At 45.6% G+C, this 23,728-nt stretch overlaps 1 protein-coding gene and 1 pseudogene across 3 annotated transcripts in view; both read left to right on the top strand.

The window, feature by feature from the left end:
• Nucleotides 1-2,574: 2,574 nt before the first annotated feature.
• DLEC1 (deleted in lung and esophageal cancer 1) overlaps nt 2,575-23,728 on the top strand; it is a 68,324-nt gene continuing 47,170 nt past the window's right edge. For all 3 annotated transcript variants that reach the window (XM_011953328.1, XM_011953330.1, XM_011953329.1), the window contains exons 1-5: nt 2,575-3,337; nt 7,970-8,120; nt 19,939-20,049; nt 22,396-22,595; nt 22,808-23,028. In XM_011953328.1, coding sequence (XP_011808718.1) covers nt 2,930-3,337; nt 7,970-8,120; nt 19,939-20,049; nt 22,396-22,595; nt 22,808-23,028 — 1,091 coding nt within the window. In that variant the 5' untranslated portion in view covers nt 2,575-2,929. The remainder of the gene's footprint in view (nt 3,338-7,969; nt 8,121-19,938; nt 20,050-22,395; nt 22,596-22,807; nt 23,029-23,728) is intronic.
• LOC105519851 lies at nt 14,326-19,361 on the top strand (annotated as a pseudogene).

Below are 23,728 nucleotides of genomic sequence, written 5' to 3'. Positions count from 1 at the left end.
AAAAAAAAAAAAGCCAAACGCCAGGTGCAGTGGCTCATGCCTGTAATCCCAACATTTCAGGAGGTGAAGGCAGGAGGATTGCTTGAATCCAAGTGTTTGAGACCAGCCTGGGCAACATAGGAAGACCTTGTCTCTACAAATAATTTTAAATATTAGCTGGGCATGGTGGTGCACACCTGTGGTCCCAGCTACTCAGGAGGCCGAGGCAGGGGGATTGCCTGAGCCCAGGAGGCTGAGGCTGCAATGAGGCATGATCATACCCCTGCACCCCAGCCTGGGTGATGGAGTGAGAACCTGTCTCAAAAAGAAAAAAGCAGTGAAAAAAAATGTAAAGGCCAAAAATGTGTGTGGGAACCCAGAGGTAAACAAACAAACAAAAATGTGGTCAATAGAACAGGTTATAAAATGAAGACAGTGACCACAAGGAATTCCCTTTGTGCTGATGAAGTCCCCAGGGGAGGGGAGCTGAAGAGTGGTTCCAAAAGTGATCTGAGCCCTGTTACCAGTGCAGGGTTGCAGTCATTCATTTCTCCAGTTAGCCAGGGAGCAAACAGAAATTGAATGCCGGGCATGGTGGAATCAGGGATGATTTCCAGTTTATCAAGCAGAGAGATATTGGTAGAACAGGGACCCAAGGGTGGAGATAGGTGATGCACAGAAGACATAGGGAGGCAGGGAAGAGAGTGCATCAGTTGGAGGGAATGGGTAGCAGCACCAGAGGCTGCTGAGATGAGGACTGAGGGGTGGCTGTTGCCACTGGAGAGACAGGAGGGTTGCTGGTGACCTTAGCCTGGAGCCAGAGGGTGGGAGGGGTCATGCAAAGGGAGACCTCTCCCAGGCTAGTCAGACACTGTGACTGTCTCTGAGGCTGTCTAGAGGCAGGATGGAGAAGCCAAAAGTAATGGCAAGAGTCCATTGTCCTGTCCTTCCCTATAACAGGGAAGGGGGCCAGGGAGCCTCCACAAGCGGAACTGCTCCTAACTGACAAGACCACCCAATTGGGGCTCCATTTGCCACATTAGAGCAATGGAGGCCCCAGACTGTTACATCCCTCTTCCTACCCACAGCTCCTTCCTGCACCACTGGGGGCCTTGCATGCTTGTGGAAAATTGGAGAAATGCCTGTTTGCCAAAGCTCCCTCCACTTCCCTCCTCCTCCCCTCACCATAGCTACCCTTTTAAGTCAGCCCTGAGAGGCTGACTTAAAGAAGAGGCTTGCATAGGCCCTGGAATGAACTCAGGACATGTGGGCACATACTTTCGGGGTCCCATGTACCTGGAGAGGGGGCACGGGGCACATCATCTTGGCCCTGTGGTCTTTTACTCTGTGGGAAAGAGTGCATTTGGGGGACAGCCAGAGATGGGCCTCTCAAGTATGCAGTCCAGGGCAGGCGGCCCTGGCTTCTCAGCTCTCAGCACAGAAAAGTACTGGAAAGGACAAAAGAGAGAGCCAGGACCAACCAAGAGAAATAGAAGTGGAAGTAGCCCAGGTGTGTGGGCAAGCATCTTAGCAATCATCTCTGGAAGTGAGTTTCAGGATGTAAGGCAAGCAAACTCACCGTGGAGTATAAAGTGGTTGGTTGTATCACCTGTGAGCAAATGCTGTGCTGTGCAAATGACAACAGTCAATGTGATGTCATGCTGCTGCCCTGGACAAATGCAGTCCTCTTCTCCATCTCAGTGATGCTGTAATCACCCCGCTGATTGCACACACAGGATACCTGGGAGTTATTCTTGGTGCCTGTTTCTTACCTCCCATTATCCACCAGCAAGTCTTGTCAATTCTACTTTTTGGATCTATCTCCAATTCAGTTCCCTCTCTCTCATCCAATCTCCCTTCATCTCTTTCCTAACCTCTGTGCTAGTTTCCTCACTGAACTTTCTGATGCCTCTTGCCTCTCTTGTCTATTCTCATAGCAATCAGGATGATCTTAGTAAAACAGAGCTGACCACGACATGCCCCAGCTTAAGACCCTTGATGAACCTCCTACTGCCCTCAAAATAAAGTCCAAATTCCCTATTGTGGCCTAACAACTCACTTATGATCTGGCCCTAACCTATCAGTGCCATTCCTCCACCCTCACACTCTTTTAAGTTCCACTCCTCCTGAATTTCTTTCAGCCCTTCCCACATTTTAAAATATTTTGTAGAGATGGGGTCTCCCTATGTTGCCCAGGCTAGTCTCAAACTCCTGGCTTCAAGTGATCCTCCTGCCTCAGCCTCCCAAAGTGTTGGGATTACAGGTGTGAGCCACCACACACACCTGGCTCTTATTTAAGTACTTTTTTGTTTTTTGTCATTCTAATTGTAGTACTGCATTGTGGTTTTAATTTCCACTTCCCTGATGACTAATGATGTTCAGTCTACTCATTCTTTGAAATCTCTGCTTGGTTTTCATTTGTTCCAAGAAGTAATCACTCCTTCTACAGACTAAGTTCCTGTGCTCCTTTGTAGTTCCATGACAACCAATATTTATCTCCACCTTAGCCTTAATCCACTAAAGTACAGTTGTTTTACTGTTACCTCCACACCCACCGCCCTCATCACAAACACACACATACACAACTGCGCACTTCCTGAAGGCAGAAGCAGCATCATACTTCTTTAGTATCTTCAGCTACCAGCACAGACCTGAAACACAATCTTTACACAATAAATATGATGAGTGAATGGAACAGTTGCTTAACAAATTAAAGAATGGATGAAGGTAGGTAGTTAGGTACAAGGTTTTGCAGACAGGCCTGGCTGTGTCAATTAAACCTTTCTCCATGGATCCTTACACTTAGTAAGCTCACTTTTAAAAGGACGATGCTGAAGATGCGAATGTTTACGACGACCACAGCGATGACGTGACCCGAGAGAAAGGCAAGGCGGAAGGGGTAGGGCCGGAAGCAGAAGTGCCGCAGGGAGTTAACCGCGTCTCAGTTGCCATGGAGACCAGGAGCTCCATAACGCGGGGATCTTCAGCGTCCCGGCCCAACGAGTGCCAGGGCACAATGTGGGCGCCAACTTCGCCACCAGCCGGGTCCAGCAGCCCCAGCCAGCCCACCTGGAAGTCCTTGTATTCCTCCCTCTCCTACTCCGAGGGCTTCCACTACAACTTCGCAGCCCGGCCCCGTCGCTCCACGCAGCTTGCGCTGGCGGCGCGTCCCGAGCCTCAGCTGCTTCGTCTGCGCCCCTCCTCGCTGCGCTCCCAAGATATCTCGCACTTGCTCACCGGTGTCTTCCGCAACTTGTACTCTGCCGAGGTCATCGGCGACGAAGTGAGCGCAAGTTTGATCAAGGCCCGCGGCAGCGAAAATAAACGCCACGAGGAGTTCGTGGACCAGCTGCAGCAGGTAACGCGGCGGTGCCGGGAACTCAGCGCTCGGCACGCGTCAGCGCCGGCCAGGTGCCAGGCGCTGTTCCAGGATCTGGGGCTGCAGCTGAGAAACAGCCCATCGTGCCGAAGTGTCCGTGGGCTCGACATTCTAGTGGAAGGACGCTCTATCCATACACACACATATGCAAATACCACACATACCACACAACGTGCGGCATGTATCTATAGCACCTGTCTGTATTTCTCTAGACACATACATTATATATTGCGTATATCAATGAATGACTGTGGCAGACCGCTGAATAGTTGTTCCATGGAGGTGATAAAGCCAAAAGTCACCCGGCTTTGGGGTGCCTTTGTATCACAAATCACAATCTTGACTGGCCATTCATGCGCAGATTTTAGGAAGCCTGTCTAGTCTCTAGAACAGCAACTCTGCTTCCTCGGCTGTATAAGGAGAAAACCAGTTGACTTGGGGCCTCTGTGCTGAGTCCGCCTCTGCCTCTGCTGGCCACACTACTGGGGACTCCCTTAAACTTGTGGGCACTTCTCCCATACCCGATCCTTTACCCCGGTGTGCCTCCTGCCTCTCAGATCTTCTTCTTCTCCTTTCTGTTCTGTCCTCTACCTGCCCCTTAAGTGACATGCATCCCACGTCCTTAACTTGAGTCATACCTTCACTTAATACATTTGTTGAATGTCTGCTGGATGTCATACTCTGTTCTAGGCAGTGGGGATTCAGCAGTGAATAAAAACGCCAGTGTTCGGGCACACCCACCCTCACACACGCAACCTGTCCTCTGTAGCTTTCAACCTAGCTGAGGTAGATAGACATTAACAAAATGAAGACCCATACAGTATATGAGATACTTATAGGACCTGCCTCGCCCCCTCCATGGGTTATAGGCTTCCTCAAGTGCAGCCAGAGCCCCTGGCTGGGACCCTGTACTCTGTGATTCATGGGTCACCACATTCACTCTGCTAAGACTTCAGCCTACCCAGCCAGACCTTGCCCCTGAACTTCGGACTCACATCCCTGTCATTCACATGAGCCAGAATATATGGAGCATTATAAACCTATAAACCCATGACCAGTCACCCAGTTCATTGGATTCTATCTTCTCAGTATCTGTCCTGTAAGTAGCCACTATACCACCCAGTCTGGAGTGCAGTGGCGCGATCTTGGCTCACTACAACTTCCGTCTCCTGGATTCAAGCGATTCTCCTGCCTCAGCCTCCCAAGTAGCTGGGATTACAGGCATGCACCACCATGCCTGGCTAATCTTTGTATTTTTAGTAGAGATGGGGTTTCACCATGTTGGCCAGGCTGGTCTCCGACTCCTGATCTCAAGTTATCTGCCCACCTCAGCCTCCCAAAGTGCTAGGATTACAAGCGTGTGTCACCGCGCCTGGCCTGCCATTTATTAATTTAGCAAAAAAGCCATAGAACAATGTTAGGATAATTTCATTTTTATAATATATATGCATGGGAAAACTGAAAACTTTTACAACAAAATGTTAACAATACTCTTATGGGACATTTAACTTTTTTTTGCACATTTCTATATTGTCTGAATTTTGCAATGTACATGAATTAATTTTGTAATTACAAAAAAAGAAACTTTGAAAAGAGCAGGCGTCTGTTATTCCACTTCTGTAATGTTGCTGGGTTTTTGGTTTTTTTCTTTTTTTTTGAGACAGAGTCTCGCACTGTCGCCTGGGCTGGAGTGCAGTGGAGTGATCTCAGCTCACTGCAACCTCCACCTCCTGGGTTCATGTGATTCTCCTGCCTCAGCCTCCCAAGTAGCTGGGATTACAAGCGCACACCACCACACCAGGCTAATTTTTTGTGTTTTTAGTAAAGACAGGGTTTCACTATGTTGGCCAGACTGGTCTTGAACTCCTGACCTCATGATCCACCTGCCTTGGCCTCCCAAAGTGCTGGGATTACAGATGTGAGCCAACATGCCCGGCAGTGTTGCTGTTCTTATACCTATATTCCTCTCCCTCTTTCCTTTTTTGTCATCTGTTCTTTCCTTTTCCTCACTTGTCTCTAGATGTCACTGCCATATGACTGTCTGTACAGGACTCAAATTCGTTCTCCCTGGGAGAAGCAATCATCACTCTTCCGTATGAGTGTCTGCATCGCCTGAGTTTTCCCTCAGATAACCCCCTTGGCAGCTGATCTTCCCCAGGCCCACCTATAGAAATATCGCATGGTCTAATGATTAAGAGCAAATGCTCTGGAACCATACACTCTGGGTTCAAGTCCTGGCTCCTGCACATACCATCTATATGACCTTGGGTGGTGTTTACTTCTATATGCCTCAGTTTCCTTATCTTTAAAATGCAGATAATAATATTCACCCCATGGGTTGGTTGTTTTGAGGATTAAATAAGTCAGTACAGTAAAGCATTTATAATATTGAGTATTTACAACATGGTAAGCCCTCAGTAAGTGATAGTTGGCCTTGTTATTTGGATAAGATGCTAATTCCTACATCCAAAAATTAGGGTCACAGATTGTCAGGAGACCCAAATAATAAAACACATGACATAGAACATAGTACTTTATATCTGAGGAACTGTCCTAGGCCACTGTCTCCTGAAAGGCGTTTCCTGACCCCAGAAAGATGTAGTTAATTCCTCTTAGCCTTCCTTATATCCTCATTCATATGCTATCATAGCACTTTTAAGAGTTGATTTCACCTATTTGTATCCTTGCCAGGCCCCTCCTGCTAAACTGTAAACTCTTTAAGGGCAGAAACCATATCTGATTCATTTCCCCAAATGTAAATGGTAATTACACAATAAATCTTTTTTTTTTTTAAGATGGAATTTCGCTCCTGTTGCCCAGGCTGGAGTGCAATGGTGCAGTCTCAACTCACTGCAACCTCTGCCTCCTGGGTTCAAGTGATTCTCCTGCCTCAGCCTCCCGAATAGCCGGGATTACAAGTGCCCGCCACCACGCCTGGGTACACAATAAATTTTTATTAAAAGAATGACTAAGTAAACATCTTTGCGATCCCACCAACTTTAAGAATACAATAAGGAACACTGTCTTCCTACATAAACTGTTTTTTTCTTTTTCTTTAAAAGAAGTGGGGTTGGCCGAGCATGGTGGCTCATGCCTGTAATCCCAGCACTTTGGGAGGCTGAGATGGGAGGATTACTTGAATCCAGGAGTTTGAGACCCCATCGCTACAAAAATTTAAAAATTAGCTGGATATGGTGGTGTATGCCTGTAGTCCCAGCTATTTGGAGGCTGAGGCAGGAGGATCCTTTGACCCCAGGAAGAGCAGGCAGGGGTGAGCTGTGATTGCACCACTGTACTCCAGGCTAAGCCACAAAGCAAGACTCCAGTTCTAAAATATAAATAAATAAGAAAGGAAAATAAGACTGGGCGCAGGGGCTCATGTCTGCAATCCCAGCACTTTGGGAGGCTGAGGTGGGTAGATCACCTGAGGTCAGGAGTTCAAGACCAGCCTGACCAACATGGTGAAACCCCATCTTTACTAAAAAATATACAAAAAATTAGCTGGGCAGCATGGCGGGTGCCTGTAATCCTAGCTGCTTCAGAGGCTGAAGCAGGAGAATCGCCTGAACCTGGGAGCAGAGGTTTCAGTGAGCCGAGGTCATGCCATTGCACTCCAGCCTGGGCAACAAGAGCAAAACTCTGTCTCAAAAAAAAAAAAGGAAAAGAAAGAAACAGGGTTTCACTGTGTTGCCCAGTCTGATCTTGCACTCCTAGGCTCAAGTAATTCTCTTGCCTGCCAAGCAGCTGGGACTACAGGTGCACACCACCATGCCTGGCTAATGCAAACTCTTTCATATTACCCGCACCGGTGAGTTCTCTGCTTCTTGCCTCGAGAAGTCTGAACCAGAAAATATGGATCAGAAGTTTGGCTGATTGACTAGTCAATCTGTAATTAGTCTTGAGGAGTATGTTGGGCATCCAAGTGGACTCTCTGGGCACAAGTACTGTGACAGCGTTTGGGCTACAGGTGTTTGTTAGCTATCAACACCTGTGAGGAGAAGGGAACAGAAGGAGTGAGCCATGGAAGAAGCTGAACTCTGATGATGCATTTGTCAACAAGCTTTGACAAATGCAGCAGGTTGCCCTGGAGAGAGTATTGCCTGTCAGAGTTTCTCTCTTTGGGTCAAAATGGCCAGGCCTTTATACCCCTGCCTCTCTCAGACACAGGATGTGGGTGCTGCAGAAAAGACGTGGTCTCAGGTGACTCCTTTCCAGCAGCTTAGGTGGACTGTGAAGGGGCTGTCTGCTGATGACATTACCTGTAGCTAGGGAACAAGTCCTTCCTTGAATGGGAATCTGGGTGGCACCACAGGAAGTGTGCTAACTTGTATTTGGTATTTCACTGTTTGGATGGCAGCTCTCTTTACTGTGAAGCCAGGAGACAGGTAACCAAGCTCGAGTCTGTTACTGGCCTTACTATGAAACCTTTAAACCTTTTCCCTCTATGGGTCTCAGTTTTCAGATCTAGTAGGTCAGACCAGATGGTTGCAATAGTTCTCTGACTATTCTGTGCTTCACTGGAAGCCCTGATCCTGGGGTAGGGCTGAGTAAAGCTAAGTAATGGTAAGTAATCTCACCATATTTCTGTGCATTTGATCATCCCCCTGCCAGATTCGGGAGCTCTATAAGCAGCGGCTGGATGAGTTTGAAATGTTGGAGAGACATATCACTCAGGCCCAAGCACGGGCTATTGCGGAAAACGAGCGGGTCATGAGCCAGGTTGGAGTACAGGACCTTGAGAGCCTTGTCAAGTTGCCTCCAGGTGTGTATAAAGAACTCCCATATGCCCGCCCAATTCCCGGGCTGTTGATATTTTACTGTGTTTGCTCCATCGCCCACTCTCTAGGCTTTTTCTGGATATTTGGAGAGCAAGTTGCAGACATGATAATATGAATATTACCACAAAAGAATATTTCATTACCACAAAACACTTCAGTATGTGTATCTCCAAAACAGGAATGCTGTCCTACATAACCAGCATGTAACCCCCACAACCTGGAAATCAGTTTCTGTGCAACACTAACCTCTAACCCACAGATGCTTGTCAACCTAAATAGCAGAGAGAGACTCTATAAGAAAATGATGGGCACTGCAATGGGAATACACGTGCCATTGTAAACTGTGTGCATATTCAGGGAGGTAAAGGAAGACAAAGGTTTTTAAAGGAAACGTGAGGAGGATTATACGATGGTTTTGAAGTAATTATCCTTGGCTAAAGAATCGTTAACAAGAGTAATACCAGTCTGAGGTTAAACAGGCAGTTGCCGGGCAGATTTTTGTGTTTACGTAAGGTTGCAATGACATTTTGTGAGGTTGTGATTTTTGTGGCATGATATGGTTTATCTGCATCCCCACCCAAATCTCACCTTGAATTATAGCTCCCGTAATCCCCACGTGTCATGGGAGGGACCTGGTGGGAGGTACTAAATCAGGGGGCAGGTTTTTCCCTTGCTATTCTCATGATAGTGAATAAGTCTGATGAGATCTGATGATTTTATAAAGGGCAGTTCCCCTGCACACACTCTCTTGCCTACTGTCGTGTAAGACATGCCTTTGCTCCTCCTTCGCCTTCTACCATGATTGTGAGGCCTCCCCAGCCGTGGGGAACTGTGAGTCCATTAAACCTCTTTTTCTTTATAAATTACACAGTCTCAGGTATTTATTCATAGCAGTGTGAAAATGGACTAATACAAGGTGTCTTTTGTGGTAATTCTTGTTATCAGGCATTTATGCATGGCCTTCCCCAGCTCCATTTGTCAGGGTATTTTTTTTAACACAAGTGACTCCATTTTGATTTGGACAACTTTTACATCCCATTCAAATTTTACCGACTGTCCCACTGTGGCTTTTTCCCCTCTCAGGCCCAGGATCCTGTCCAGGAAGTCATGTCACATGCAATTGTCATATCTGTTGTTTAGATGCCTTCATTGGGAACGATTCCTTGATCTTTTCTTGTCTTTCATCTTCCTGACAGTTCTTGACCAGACTTATATTCTGTAGGGTGGAAATGGTTCTGTCTGATGCTTCCCCATGACCAGACTTAGGCACACATTCTGGGCAACAACACCACATAAAGTTATTCCTTGTTCATCTCACTGCTGCACACCAGGAGGGTCACGTGGTGTTAACCTCCATCCCCTGAGTGGGTTGGTGTCTGCCAGGATTTTCTGCATTAAATTCTCCAAATCAGATTATAATTGATTAGCATTTTATAGAGAGGTATTCTCAGATTACACCAATATCTTGTTCCTCATCAAAGCTCCATCGCCAAACCACCAGCATTCACTGAAAACTGTTTTCTTAATGCAGAAGTTTAAAGAGTGATCCTTTAGAAATACAGCTATGCAGAGATAAAGTTGACTTTATGAATTATGGCATATCCACACTATGGAATACTACAAAGTTGTTTAAAAGAATGAATTATACCTGTGTTGTAGGTATAGATGGCTGTCTGTTATTTATTAATTTAGCAAAAAAGTTACAGAACAATGTTAGGATAATCCCATTTTTATAGTATATATGCATGAAAAAAAAGCTGAAAACTTGTATTTCAGAATGTTAACAATGCTCTTAGGGGGCAATTAACTATCTATAATCAAAATTGGGTTGTTTTCCCTATAGACTTGCCCATAGTCTGAATTTTACTGATATCAGCATCATGGTGTCATTTAGTCTGTTCTTCCTTGTATTTCCTATAAATCTGTAATTAGTTCTTGAGACTTTATGAGGCTTAGGTTCAATGCAGACTGGGTGGTGGGGAAAGAGCACTTCATAGGTGATGCTGTGTGTTTCCCTCAGGAGGTACGTGATATGTGGTTGATATCTCTTTTTTCATGATGCTGGCAGCCTTTTTATTTTGTTATTTTATTAGGGGTTACAAATTATAATGAAATGCTAATGGTAATAATAATTCTATCATTCTTTATTTACTTGTCAGCTGAAGTACTTCTATAAAGATAAACTTTTTGGAAACTACTTTGATTACCCCTAAGTATGGGCAGCATTAATTCTTTCCCTTTATTTGCCAGTGTTTAAAATACTGAGTTGGTTCCCCTAACATCTGCCAAAGGTGACTAATGAGGTTTTTCTGGTTGTTTTAGTATCATTGTGGACTCTTGGATTTCATGACTGCAAATTATTTATTATCCTTTTGGTGCTCGAATTGTTCCATCTTTGGCAGAGAGCCTTTTCAAGCTGCTGATTCATTTGACAACCAGCTGTCTTTGATAACTTCCTTGCTTTCTGAGCTGGTGAGATGTTCCAGGTTCATCTTGGGTATTTCTGGCCCCAGACCTGGAATCAGCCATTTCTTCAAGAAACCCTGATTCCTTTTATTCCCTCCACCACTCCCCTCAAAGACTTTGACCTATTCTCCTGAATTCTTGAAAATTATCATTTTTCAGTGCAGTAGACAGAAAAGACAGTATATTTAGAAGACCTGTTATATCTGTGGCCTAGAGGGAAATATCTAGAGGGAGGAAGAAGTGGAAAATACAGTGCCTTAGAAGGGCATTTAAACTTATGAGGACCTACTAGGGACCAGATGCTAATATGCTTTGCACAGGTTATCCCACTAAATCCTCCCGACAACCCTGTAAGGTAGGTTTTCTTTCTATCTTACAGGTGTAGGAACTAAACTTAGATGATCAAACGACTTCCCTGAAGCCCCACAACTTGGAAGGGGTGGGACTTAGATTTGAACCTGGGTGTGTCTGCTGTCAAAACCCATGGCTTTCTTCTGTCGGGAGGAGGAAGGATTGTTGATTAGCCACAGTGTCTCAGGAGTGTTGATGACTTCTCTTAGAGTGTAGCTCTGAGCAGCAGAAGCCCTATCCTTCGTTAGGCCTGCCAGACCTCTGAGACTCAAGTCCCATTAAACAGTAACACTCCGGCACAGGAGTTGTATCTCTTCCTGTTTCCTCCTCCACCACAGCAGAGTGTAGCTGCAAGGACCCCTCCCTCAATGGTGGCCCAGATAATGTGGATTTTGGCAGAGATTATTGGTAGCAAATTTCCAGAGTCTTTACTGGTTGCCTGATGTTCCTTGAGTCCTGGGAGTCAGCTACTATCCCTTTTGTGTTGTTGTTGGCTAGAGATTAAATAATTAACTACTTTGATTTTGTTTGTTTGTTTGTTTGTTTGTTTTTTTAATGAAAGTGAAATAAAGCATTGAGAACCAGGAGACAAATGTCAGTTTGGAGAATTTTTCAATGACTTTCATTTTATTTTTACCCAAGAACGATATTAAGTTCTAATCAGACATTATCTGCCCTGGTTTCTCAGGTCTCTGCTGGTAATGTGTCTTTCTTTTATTTAAGAAGTGAAGAAGTAGACACCCTAATCCAGTTCCATGGGTACCCCTCTGGTGTCTGCTTCTCAGAGAAGGGCAAGGTAACTTATTTTTATTGCTTAGATAACTGGCAATGAGGACATTCCCCTAAAAGTTTCTTATTTGAGGCATAGAGGCAACCTTTCTCTGTTTGCTAATACAAATGTGACAAAGTGGCAAGCGTATGTAAATTCTCAAAAGTGAGGGAGAAAGATCAGAATGCTGCAGAACATCTTGTGCTTTCATTCTTTCTTGTCCCTTGCTGGAAACTTGTCCACATTATCCAAGACCTCACAGAGCCATGCCTAGGATCCACAGTGTTAGCATAGGAAGCCCACCCTTCCCAGAGGAGAAAAGATGGTCACAAGGCCAGAACAGGCTTTTCCAAGGCTCACGAGCTACATGTCCAGGCCTGACAGCTCCTGCAGACACAGCACATAGCCACCCATACCCTGGGGCAGGACTGTGGAAAGAATTGTATCAGAAGAGAGAGGATACATCTTCTTGTCACATGGCCTTTATCCTTTGTATGGAAGTCTTATCTTTTGATATTTTAAATAGGCCATCACCAAAGTCCTTGGGAACTGGGCTAGCATGTGTCAACTTGGTATTGCTGTTACCCCCTGCCAAAGTCTCTGTTGCCAAGGAGAGATCGGGAGTACATTTCCCAGAAGGCACCTCCCCCTTGTGCTTCCAGGATAGGTCAACTGATGAGAGGCCCTTGGTGAGTTTTGGAAAGGAAGGCCATTTATTTCAAAAAGCAGTAGTAGGCACATGATTGAGTGGCTGTGAGTTTCAAAACAGCTTCCAGATAACTTTTTATTTTTTTTTGGAGACAGGGTCTCACTTCGTCACCGAGACTGGTGTGCAGCGGTACAACTCTTAGCTCACTGCAACCCTTGACTCCTGGGCTCATGTGATCTTCCCACCTCAGCCTCCCTAGTAGCTGGGACCACAGGCACATAGCACCACACCCGGCTAGTTTTTTGTATTTTTAGTAGAGACAGGGTCTTGCCATGTTGCCCAGGCTGAGTTTCCAGATAACGTCTTACGAAAGCCCTGCTTCAGTGCTGCTGGCTGAAGTTGTTAATGATGATGTCTTAGTCCATTTGTGTTGTTGTAAAGGAATACCTGAGACTGGGTAATTTATAAAGAAAAGAGGTTGATTTGGCTTATCATTCTGCAGGCTGGAATACTGGGCGTCTGGTGAAAGCCTCAGTCTGCTTCCACTCATGGGGGAAGGCAAAGGGGAGCCATGCAGGCATCACATGGCGAGAAGACAAGTGTGAGTGGGGGGCCGGGGGGGCCAGGTGAGCTAATATAGTGAGGACTTACTCCCTGCCTGCCCACACCCAGGGCATTCATCTACGCATGAGGGGTCCACTCCCATGACCCAACACTTCCCATTGGGCCCCACCTCCAACCTTAGGAACAAATTTCAATATAAGATTTGAGGGAACAAACTCCTAAACTATAGCAGATGGCTTCCCTGACATTATTTCCCTCAGTCTGCAATCCTCTGTATTAAAACCTTTAATATTTGCTATACATAGATTGGTTTCTGTTTTCCTGATGGAACTCTCAGTGAACATACGTGATGGGGGAAGGTGTGTCTTCACTGATACGTTGGTTATAGGAGACCTCCAAAAGGAAAGACCATTCAAAGGCACCATGTCTCTCTCTCTCTCTCACTCTCTTTTTTTTTTTTTGCTGGAGGGCATTGGCTCCATCCTGGCTCACTGCAACCTCTACCTCCCAAGGGATCCTCCCACCTCAGCCTCCGGAGTAGCTGGGCACCACCATCTCCACTAATTTTTGTATTTTTTGTAGAGATGAGGTTTCACTGTGTTGTCCAGGCTTGTCTTGAACGCCAGGGCTCAAGCAATCCGCCCACCTTGGCCTCCCACAGTGCTGGGATTATAGGTGTGAGCTACCGCACCTGGCTGGCACCATGTCTTATGACATGGAGCAATCTTGGCTAATGGGGCAAACAACAAAGTTTGAAAACTTCCAACAAGTCTTCTGTTTGGGCGGTGGTGACAGCCGGGACTGTTCGCTCAGCGGCAGTGGCACAGAAGCCTCCTCCCTGGTCCACCATGGTCCCCGCCCAACCCCACCTGTCCCCGCTGCCTGCTGCCATAACAGGAGCTGGAGGCGGCTGCTGCTGGTGGGCAATGAGTTCCAGTGGTGCTTCTCACAAGTCGATGGGGCCATCGAGGAGGACATGACTGAAGATTCGCCGCAGGGGAGAGGCCAGAAGAGGCTTTGATGACCAGCAGTGAGTGACCAGGGGGCTACATAGCCTCACTCTGCAGCAGATATCATTTCCACCATTGAGTTTAATTACTCTGGAGCTCCTGTGGCAGAAGACAAGGATGGCAGAGTTATTTTTCAGCAGGAAGTGGAGAATAAAAGCCGCCCTCATTCTAGGGGAGAATATAATGTTTACAGTACCTTTAAAGGTCATGAACCAGGGTTTGGCTATTAGGAAAGTCTAGAAATTGAGAAAAAAATAAAATCAGATGGTTACAAGAGAACACTGCTCATTTTCTACTCTCTACAAATGATAAAACTATAAAATTATGGAAAAGAAGTGGATGAGATAAAAGAGCAGAAAGTTATAACTTGAGTGATGAAGATGGATGACTTCAAGATCCACTTAGAATTATGCACTATCAATGACCTGAGAATTAATTTATGACACTTAGAAATCACAGATAGACGTTTTGACGTGGTAGACATCAAACCTGCTAACATAGAGGAGCTGACGGAAATCTTTGTGGCAGCCAAGTTCCACTCACACCAGTGCAACGTGCTTGTCTACAGTAGCAGCAAAGGGACCATCGACCGAACAGCATGGCTCCTTGGCCCTGTGCAACAGGCACTCCCAAGTTTTTTGAAAAGCCTCAAGATCCCAGCAGTAGGTCCTTCTTCTCACAAATAATTTCATCCATACCCAATGTAAGATTTAGCCATAGTGGGCAGTACGTGATGACCAGAGACTACCTGTTGGTGAAGGTGTGGGACCTCAACATAGAGAGCAGATTGGTGGAGACCCACTAGGACCACGAGTACCTGCACAGCAAGCTCTGCTCTCTCTATGAGAAATGCAGAATCTTTGACAGCTTTGAATGTTGCTGGAACGGTTCAGATAGGTGCATAGTTGAACTCACAAATAAGCAAGGGAAATCTCCCAACGGCCAGAAACGAAGAGGGAGCTGAAACCAGAACCGTAGCCTCTAAAGGCGTTTATTCCGAGGGAAACCCCACACCCCTGGCTGGCCTTGGGTGCATCAGCCAAAAGCAGGAACCACTGCTTCCTGTGACCGGCAACTTGTGGCACAGAGCTGAAGCCTTGAACCACATGAGGTGTGGAGTTGGAACTACGCCCTCAAAGACGATGAGGCCTCTGTCCACTGGAGTCCAGAGGAAAGTTTATCTGAGATCTTGCATTGGGGTGGCCAAAGCTCCCCTGAGATTGTAAGCATAGCTTCCCATTACAAAGGTTTGAAATTTGTGTTGGTGGCAGCTGCATGATCTGGAAAACTCACATTGAGGAGCTCTCCTGCCTCCGTGAGGGCAGCATGCAGGCACCTGGAGAGACTGACGTTTTTCTGGGTCTGGCTTCTACTTTGTTTACAGACTAACCTGCCAGCCTAGTGTTTCACAGATGTTGACTGAAGATATGAGATTCCTGGGTCCTTGGAGCACAGCAAGCAGCATGAGCCTCTTGCTGGCACAGGTTTCCCACGGGGTGACACAAAGGGCCCAGGCAGATGCTGTGCAAGCAGTGGGGCTGGTGTCATGGCCGATGCATGCTGAGTTGGAGAATTCACTGCTTTTTCGGTGGACAATCAACAAACCTGCACTTTGACCAGAAGAAACATGACCTCATTCCTCTAGGCCACTTGCTATAAGCACAGCCCTGAGAAGTGGCCCAGGTTAAAAGAATGGTGTTCTTTGCAAACTTAGTGAGAACATGCATGGTGTGTGGCTGCTCCCAGCACACCCAGGTCTCTCTGGATTTCCCCAGATTAAAACCAGCTAAACATGAGCTCACAGGTAAAATTACCAAGCACATACAGAAAAAGCCACCACGAGTAAGTCAGCAGAACCACAACGGAACTGAACCTCTGAGAACCCAGCCTTTGACATCCTAAATTAAACTAAGAATGCTTGAGATATTTGTAGACTAAAGGAAGGAAGCAGCCTGAACCAGGAGGCACAAGACCACTAAAAATGACCTGGCAGACTGGGGAGGAATCAAAGAGAACATCTGGAAATGACAAGTACAATAGATGAAACTGTGGGTTTAACAACAGGTCCATTTTGGCTACAGAGATTTTGAATTAGTAGATGGAAAAGAAAATCAGAAGAAATGCAGACTAGAGAGCCAAAGAGATAGAAAACATGAAACATAAGAAGTGTAGAGATCAGATGAGGCATTGCACACATTTAAACAGCGAAGTGTGGCGACGTGAGGCTTGAAGTGACAATGGCCAGGAATTTTCTCTAACTTATGGAAGCCTGAACACAGAGAATCAGGAAGCACAGAAATCCACATCCATGTCATAATGAAACTGCAGGACACTAAGCGCAAAGAGAAGATCTTAAATACAGCCGAGGAAAAGACACAAATTACAGAGAGCAGATGCTGAGACTGAGAGTAGACTTTGTAGTGGCCACAGTAGGAGCCGGAAGCCATGTGATACAGTGAGTGTGACTTGGAACTCTTCACCATCAGCTTAGAATCAGGCATTGAAATAGATGGTTGTTCAAGAATCTGCTCATGGTAAAGGCATTTCCAGATGGGAAACAGAGTTTATCATAACAAGAAACTCAGGAGAGTGAGACTCAAGGAACACACTAAAGAACGTACTTCCAGCAGAAGGAGAGTGGTCCTGGAGAAAGGGTGTGAGTCTGAGATAGGCAGATGAACAGAGCAGTCAGTGAAGGTGTGAGCAACGGAAAGCAACATGGACTCTAAAGCTCTGTTAACTGGGTGACCCTGGTTATCTGGGTTGGGGGGAGAAAAATTAGAGCTCTCGCCAACACCACACAGCAAATAAGCTCTGAATGTTTTAAAGCCTAGAAGATGCTATGAGAAAGCATCTTCATGAGCTCTGGAGACAAAAGGACTTCTTGAACAAGGTCCTAAAAGCCCAAATAGTGAAGAAAACATTAAGAAATTCAGGCTGATCGTGCTGGCTCACACCTGTAATTCCAGCACTTCAGGAGACTGAGTTGGGTGGATCACTTGAGCCCAGGAGTTTGAGACCAGCCTGGGCAAAATGGTGAAACCTCATCTCTATACAAAAAAAAAAAAAAATACACACACACACACACACAAATAGCTGAGTGTGGTGTCATGCGCCTCCCAGCTACTTGGCAGGCTGAGATGGGAGGATCACCTGAGCTAGGGAGGTGGAGGTTGTAATAAGCTGAGATTGTGCCACCACACTTCAGCCTGGGCAACAGAGCGAGACCCTGTCTCAAAAAAAAAAAAAAAAATTAATGTAGTTAAATTTAGTGGTTTTTGGTTTTTGTTTTTTGAGACAGGGTCTCACTCTGTTACCCAGGCTGGAGTGCAGTGGCTCAGTCTCGACCCACTGCAACCTCTCTCTCCTGGGTTCAAGTGATTCTCCTGCCTCAGCCTCCTAAGTAGCTGGGATTACAGGCATGCGCCACCACGCCTGGCTAGTTTTTATATTTTTAATAGAGATGTGGTTTTACCATGTTGGCCAGGCTGGTCTCGAACTCTTGACCTCAAGTGATCTGCCCTCCTCGGCCTCCCAAAGTGCTGAGATTACAGGTGTGAGCCACCATGCCCGGCCAACTGCATTAAATTTTAAACTTCTTTATTTTGAAATAAAAAATAAAAACAGGCTGCTCTGCCTATAGAGTAGCCATTCTTTTATTCCTTTACTTTCTTAATAAACTTGCTTTCACCTTAAAAAAAAAAAAAAGTGAAAACAAAATCCACAAAAGCAAATATAACGAACAGATTCAGTATCCAGAATACATAAAGAATTAGGAGTCAATAAGAAAGTGGCAAACAGCTCACTTAGGAAAGAGCAAAAACCATGAATGGGAATTTGCAGAAATGGAAAAATAAATAAAAATGCTCATTCTTACTGATCAGCAAATTAAAGCCAGAGGGATGTCCTTTCACACAGAATGATGATGATGATGTCAGGGAAAGGGGTGAAGGTCAGTGGGCGAGAGACCACTGCCTTTTGTGGGCCTCCTTGGTGACAGCAAGTCCAGTTGGGAGCTTCTTGTATGTACAGACAAGAAAATGTATTCAGAAGCTTGAAATAGCAAACACCTGGAGACAGCTCAGGGGTGCATCATTAGAGGAATGGACAGGTAGGTTATTGTCTATCGTATACTAAAAAGCGGTAAGAATCGATTATTAGAACTACATGGATCACATAGGTGTGATGACATATGACACGTTATATTTAAGACATGCAGAAGTTTTGTTTTTTGTTTTTTTAGAGCCGGGGTTTCACCATGTTGGCCAGGCGAAGTTCTGTTTTTAAGAATCTGTAACTTCAAAATATGGTGGGGGTTAACTGTCTTAGCAATGACTTATGGGTACATGGATATTCACTGTATTATTCTTTATTCCTCTTGATGTATCTGAAATATTGTGAAGCATATTTAAATTATACATCCCTAAGAATATCTAAAAGCTCTCCTGGTAATATCTGCTTACTCCAGTCACTCTTACAAACACTCCCATATCTTCTTGCCTGGAAACATCTGTTGCGGGATGGGATGAAGGGGAATGAGATTTTTCAGTGCTGTCTCTGCCCAGTCCTGATCCCCTGTGTGACACCACTTTCTGGTGCTCTAGGTTGCCCCGCAAAACCAGGCATAGCCGCTTGCTCTTGAGCGTGGCTGCACTGTCCCCTACCTGAGGCCAGGACCGATGCGGGCGGCTAGGCGGCTCTCTTGTTTGCAGTGTAGAAATGCCCACTTCCAGGCTGGCATTGCCTATCAAGAATTGATAAGTGATAATAAAACTGTATAAAAGCTAAAAAAGTCTTATATTCTTCCTATTTTTTCTTTAATTTTTATCAAAGTAATAAATATATATGGTTTTTAAAAATCAAATAGTTTAGAAGAACTTCTAATGAAGAATAAAAAGTCTCCACCTGTACGTTATAAATTTGCACAAATGCACAGAATGTACACCACCAAGAGTGACCTGTAATGTAAACAAGGACTTCGGGTGATAGTAATGTGTCCATGTAGGTTCTTCAGGAGTAACAAATGTATCACTCTGGTGGGGGATGTTGATAATGGGGAACCTTGTGCATGCAGGAGGTATATGGGGAATCTTTGCACCTTCCTCTCAATTTTGCTGCAAACCTATAACTGGTCTAAAAAATAAAGTCTATTTTTAAAAAAGCCTTTTCCACCTCACCTCTCCAAACTCAGTCCACTTGCCAAAGGTAGCCATTGCTCATTTTAATTCTTTGGAATACTTATAAATAATGTTATTTATGTGTTATAAAAATAACGTGTTTGCTACTATTTCTGGGCTCATCACCCATAGACGTTAATTATCACCTTCCCTCTCTTGAGATTTTCTCTCTCCTGTGTCTGCAGGTCAGTGGGGAATTGGCCGAGCTGGCTGGGCTTGGCTGGCTGGACTGGCTCTAAGCTGTGGGTCCAGCTAGGCGTGTCTCCTTGTGTAGGTCAGGCTCAGGTCTGCTCTGGATTCCCTCTGAGGTCTAAGATGAAGGGACAGGGAAGCTCTTGTCACAATGATGGCAAAGCCACAAGAGGGAAGGCTCAGCTGCACAAGTGCATTTCAAGCCTTTGCCAACATCTCATTGGCCAAAGCACATCACATGGCCACAGTCGGGGTGAAGAAGTGCACTATCTCTAGTAGCAGGCACTGCAGAGTCACACAGTCAAGGGCCTGGATACAGACAGGAATGAAGAATTGGGACCATTTATTCAATCTACCGTATTTCTCATAATTCTATTTTCTTGTAGACTTCTCTGCAACAGTATTTTAGCTCAGATAATACAACACAGCTTTGCCCAGTGGCTGGCCTCTTGTAAGTGGCTGATAGGTACTTGATTACCTTCTTAAATCTCAACATTCCCACAGGGTTCTGAGAAGGAATTCTGTTAGATAGTTTAGACTTAGAGGATGAAGAAAGTTTGGGTGTGGGTTCTTCAAGGTCAGTCTGTCTGGAAACACCTTGTTCTCCCCTTCCCTTCTATGAAGTGAAGAGTGTCTTCAGATGGTGTATAGACAGCGAGTTACTACGGAAACATCGTTTGATCTCCCCAGAAGATTACTACACCGACACAGCGCCGTTTCACTCTGCACCTAAAGGTAATTCTTCTGTGCTCTCAGCACCTCTGATATCATTCGGGGGAAGTTCTGCAGTAGCAGGGCCACACTGGCCACCTCTGCTGCCATTTCCTTGCTCAGAGGTTTTTTTCCCCCTTTTCTTTAATTTCGACGGTGACTGTTGGGAAAGTCAGATCTGAGCATCTGACATGCCAGTTTCTCGCTAGTGCTCCCCAGCCTGTATGACTGAAGCCCAGTCTTCTCCATGTGGACTATGATGCCCACATCTGCTGCCCAACACCAAGAGTTATGTAAGTGTTTGGAGTTGTAGTTGAAAAACTAAGAGAAGGAAAAACTGAAGACATAGATAAGCAAGGGAGCATGTTCCTCATGAGTTGGAACATGGACCTATGGGTTTTCCCATGCATGAAGAGTGCAGCTTCTCATCCTCTCAGAATATAGGGAAGGCTAGGTAGAGAGGCAGAGAGGGTATGCACATGTATGTGACATTGGGCCAGTTTCCTGTGATATGGGAGGCAAGATATTCTGAGAATGAGTGGGGTGGGAGGCTGTGATGTGGGCTTAAGCAGGGAGTTAGACTTTTGGAAGAGTCCTCACGTGGATAGGGAGAAGTCCCTACATGGATTCTGTGGACAGATATCAGGATTGCCTAGCATGCTGGGCTCAGAAGACAAGCTCTCCCGCAGCTCCGGTTGAGGGACTGTTTGATTTTCTGGGGCTGAGAAGGTGTTTGGGTTGGGAGGATTGGGATCTAGAAAATTGAGGGTGCTCCTGGGGAGAGTTCCACTGATGGTCTGAGCTGCGTAGGGAAGTAAGGCAAGAAAGAGGTAGCAGAATCAAGTGTCATGGAGTACTAAGCCACTTAGTTTTTTTTTTTTTTTTGAGGCAGAGTTTCGCTTTTGTCGCCCAGGCTGGAGTGCAATGGCACGATCTCAGCTCACCGCAACCTCCATCTTCCAGGTTCCAGTGATTCTTCTGCCTCAGCCTCCCAAGTAGCTGGGATTACAGGCATGCGCCACTGTGCCCAGCTAATTGTGTATTTTTAGTAGAGATGGGGTTTCTCCATACTGGTCAGGCTGGTCTCGAATTCCTGACCTCAGGTGATCCACCTGCCTCGGCCTCCCAAAGTGCTGGGTTACAGGCGTGAGCCACTGTGCCTGGCCACCACTTAGTATTTTAAAGTTAGTTGGAAACTCAATATCTTATGTAGGTCAGTAAGAATAGGGCTAACACGTATTGAGAAGTAACCAAGCATTGTGCTAAGAGATTTGTGATGGTATCCATTTGATTGCATTGTTGCTGGCAATGAATGTTCTCATTTAACCTTTGGGGGGGGATTTTTTTTTTTTTTGTCTTGAGACGGAGTCTTGCTCCATCACCCAGGCTTGAGTATAGTGGCGTGATCTACTGCAACCTCTGCCTTCTGGGTTCAAGCAATTCTCCTGCCTCAGCCTCAGCCTCCTGAGTAACTGGGATTACAGGTGCCCTCCATCATGCCTGGATAATTTTTTTGTATTTTTAGTAGAGACAGGGTTTCACCATGTTGGCCAGGCTGGTTTTGAACTCCTGACCTCAAGTGATCCACCTGCCTCAGCTTCCCAAATTGCCAGGATTACAGGCGTGAGCCACTGCGCTCAGCCAGGGGGCGGGGAATGATCTTAAGGGTGTAAAAAGCTCATACAAACTTTCATTCCTTCTGTGGGCTCTTCAGAAAGCTCATGTATGGGGTGTGTGTACATGTGAGCTCTTCAGAAAGCATGCTCATGTGTGGGGTGTGTGTACATGCATGTGTGTGTGACAGTGGTCTACTCATGTTCTTTGACCATATCGGAAAATATTCTAACACTCTAGTCCTAACTTTTGTTGTTGTTTGTTTGTTTATTTTTGAGACCGAGTCTTGCTTTGTTGCCCAGGCTGGAGTGCAGAACACAACCATAACTCACTGCAGCCTTGGCCTCCTGGGCTGAAGTGATTCTCCCCACTCAGCCTCCTGAGCATGTGGGGCCACAGGCATGCACTACCACACCCAGCACATTTTTCAATTTATTTTTGGTAGAGATGGGGTCTCACTCTCACTGTGTTGCCAAGTCTGGTGTCAACTCCTGGGCTCAAATGATGCTCCCACCTTGGCCTCCCAAAGTGCTGGGATGATAGGTGTGAGCCACCATGCCCGGCCATTTTGAATACATAGAATAAGTTCCAGGAGTAATTCATATGTTGAAGAGCAATTATAGCTAGTGTGGTAAATGTGAAAGTTTAGAGAAAGATCAAGCTAACTGTGGCTTTGGTGGTTTTATTTCATCATCTTAGGAATGCCCACCTCCTCACCTTGCTACAGTAATTCAATTTGTTTCTTTGATGCTGTAGGCATCTCCCTACCTGGATATTCCAAACTGACATTTAGCTGTGAGAAGCGGTCCGTCCCAAAGAAAGAGCTAAACAAGAAGCTTGAAGATTCATGCAGGAAGAAGCTTGCTGAGTTCGAAGATGAGTTAGACCACACTGTGGACAGCCTGACGTGGAATTTAACTCCTAAGGCCAAACAAAGGACCAGAGAACCTCTCAAGGTCAGTTTGGAAGCCTGTGCACAGCAGTGTTTGGGGGGACAGAGAGGCAGTGAAGGGGGAGGCATTCAGATGACATGAAAAGCTGTGATGAATCCATCGTGAAATAGAGTAGAGCTTCTGTTGGCCATCTATGGGTCATGCAGTTGGTCAAGATGTCAACATACACAGTTCCTTTGCCTGTCATTGACTCTATGCTTTTGTATGTTTCAAAGAAAGCAAGTCAACCAAAGAATAAAAACTGGATGAACCACTTACGTGTGCCACAGAGAGAACTAGACCGACTTCTGCTTGCCAGAATGGAGAGTCGGAACCACTTCCTAAAAAACCCCCGTTTTTTTCCTCCTAACACTCCATATGGAGGCAAGTCTCTTGTTTTTCCTCCAAAGAAGCCAGCATGGAGAGGAGAATTCCAGAGTACAGACCCAGAACAGAGGTATGTCTTTCCCTGACTTGAACTCTCAGAAAACCTGACCCTTTGGAGTTAACCTAGATGGTCCTCTGTTTGGTCTGGCTGTAGAGGTCCCTAGACTTTCGAGGCAGAATAGCAGTATCAGAACAGAGCAGGGCTGCAGGGTCACCTACTGGTGTGGCCTTTGGACCTTCCCCAGAGTCCTGGTTTTATGCTTTTCTGACCTGCCAGGGGTCTTGAGAAATAGGGGTGGGTGTTGGCCTTTTATTTACATTGGAGCAATCTGGGTCAAATGGAAGCAATCCCATTAGAGGCATAGGTCTTGAATAATAACAGCCTTTGAAATTTGATTAATTATAAATAATCAGCGTAAACTGTGATTTTTCTTTAAGAGTGCCTTTGCCTATATATAAGTAATTGTCCTTATGAAAGTAATGAGTTGCTTCATGGGTTCATAATTTTAATAAGCCTAAAACTATTAACATTTCTTTATTAGACAACTAACTTTTTTTTTATTAAGGAAAATTAGATACAAAAACTAGCTGGGTGTGGTGGTATGCACCTGTGATCCCAGCCACTTGGGAGGCGGAAGTGGGAGGATCACCTGAGCAAAGGGATGTAGAGGCTGCAGTGAGCTAGGATTGTGCCACTGTACTCCAGCCTAGGTGACAGAGTGAGACCCCATCAGGAAGAGAAGAGAAGAGGAGAGAGGAGAGGAGAGGAG

The sequence above is a fragment of the Colobus angolensis genome, unplaced genomic scaffold (assembly GCF_000951035.1).
Source record: "Colobus angolensis palliatus isolate OR3802 unplaced genomic scaffold, Cang.pa_1.0 Scaffold36, whole genome shotgun sequence".
In the NCBI taxonomy this organism is placed as follows: Eukaryota; Metazoa; Chordata; class Mammalia; order Primates; family Cercopithecidae; genus Colobus; species Colobus angolensis.
This window is presented reverse-complemented; position numbering and strand designations above follow the sequence as displayed.